Raw genomic sequence first — 1,732 nt, forward strand, 5'->3', positions numbered from 1 at the left:
TTATCAGTTTAATAACTTTGAGATTCAATCCGGCTACGTGACCGGTTCATGGTCCAACCAATTACTAGACCCAATCCGGCTATGTAACCGGTTCATGGCCGAACCCGGTTCAACTATTGGGTTGATCCGGTTTTAAAAACACTGAAATTAACCAAGAATATTCAAAAGATTTCCTAAACCGAATTGCAATTTTTTGAATGGAAAAGTGAGAATGGCACAGTTGATGGATAAGGAGAATTCCAATGGTCCATGGTGGGGAAAATTCAAGAGAGAAGAATTGAAATACACAAGACCATATTTGATTGAGATTATGAATTCCGATGGTATCCAAATCTCCAACCTCACATTCTTGAATTCTCCTTCTTGGCATATCCACCCGGTCTACAGCAGGTTAAAACTCACTCGTTTTAACTATTAAGTTATCAAATTGTAAACCACTAAGCAGGTTTTGTTTATCTTTAATTCATATAAGTATGTTGATGACCGGCTTCATTCTCATTCTCTCCACCACTCACTAGGTCTTAATGTAAACAAAATGTCCAGCAAGATATAAGTATGTTGATTGATGTTTAGTTAACTAAACAGAGGGGAAGTAAGTCAACACCATAATTGTTATTCAAAAGTATAAATAAAAGGAAAATACCACAAGAAGAAAGAACTAATTCCCAGGGAGAAACCATCGAGCATCCATGAGATTCATCTTGTCAAGATCGGGAAAGCGAACGAGGGACTTGGTTGCAAGATTGTACACACAGATGTCAAGGTCGCGAGGTGAGCAATGGCAGGGACGAAAGTGACGGGTGAAATAGTTGGAGTCTGGTTTGATACCAAGGGCCTTGTTAGCAGGCACAGTGAAACCCAAGTCAAGAAGCAGAGCCTCACCACCAAGAGAATGTACCTCAGTAACCGTGTGGCAGGCGTGATCTGGGTCTTGTACATCAGGATCCTTCTTGTAGAGGCGGAACCAGGTCCTACTGCGTGGATCACTCTCGACCAACAGAACCTCTCCTGATGTTGTAACCGCAATGCTAGAATCGTACCTCTGATCATGACGAGAAAGCATTGGGAATGGTGTTTGACCGGTAATGTCCTTGAAGAAACCTTGCGGTCCAGACAGATCAAAGGCTCGAACAAAACGACGACTTGTTGAGACGTAGAGGCGGGTACCACGTAGCACCATATCCGACAAGCCATCAAACTTGTGAAAGGCATAGTCATCGAAAACGAGAGGAATGTCAGTGTAATGAGTATCCCCATTCTTGCAGAAGCTCATGTAAGAGTGGCCAGGGAGGTCGAAGAGCCACAACACGACGTACTCTTTTCCACTCTCGGAAACCCACAAAAGTCCCCTCACCACATCAGCACTCAGATCCTTGTAAATAGCGCCAGACTCCTCCCTTATAAATTCTCTATCTCCCACGCGCTTGACAATACAATCAGCTGACTCAATCGACTCTAGAGACGGAAGAGGGATCGTTTCCTTACTAAACACGTCTATGATATATAAACTGGATCCAGAATCTAACACCAAGAGCCAGTTGCCCGAGTTTGCAAGGAATCTACACCCTGGAAAGTCTCCCAGGCTAGTCTGGATATTGCCTTCTATAGGGTCGTACAGCACACAACCACCGTCTCTCGGAAAAAGCATCAGCCCTGGTGATCCGCTTGACTGGGGGCTCGTCCGCTTTAAACTCCGATGTAGATCCGGCGAGCTCATCATGAGGCAGATTCT

General features: G+C 44.3%; 1 protein-coding gene across 1 annotated transcript; it reads right to left on the reverse strand.

Moving 5' to 3' along the window:
• Positions 1–615: 615 nt before the first annotated feature.
• On the reverse strand, positions 616–1,717 carry LOC106321638 (F-box protein At5g25290-like). The gene has a single exon (XM_013759880.1). It carries the CDS (start codon positions 1,715–1,717, stop codon positions 659–661), a length of 1,059 nt encoding a protein of 352 aa, XP_013615334.1. The 3' UTR covers positions 616–658.
• Positions 1,718–1,732: the final 15 nt, after the last annotated feature.

This window comes from Brassica oleracea, unplaced genomic scaffold (genome assembly GCF_000695525.1).
Source record: "Brassica oleracea var. oleracea cultivar TO1000 unplaced genomic scaffold, BOL UnpScaffold02238, whole genome shotgun sequence".
Classification (NCBI taxonomy): Eukaryota; Viridiplantae; Streptophyta; class Magnoliopsida; order Brassicales; family Brassicaceae; genus Brassica; species Brassica oleracea.

Coding starts and splice junctions, on each gene's coding strand:
- LOC106321638 (XM_013759880.1), bottom strand. CDS start 1,717: ATGAGCTCGCCGGATCTACATCGGAGTTTAAAGCGGACGAGCCCCCAG.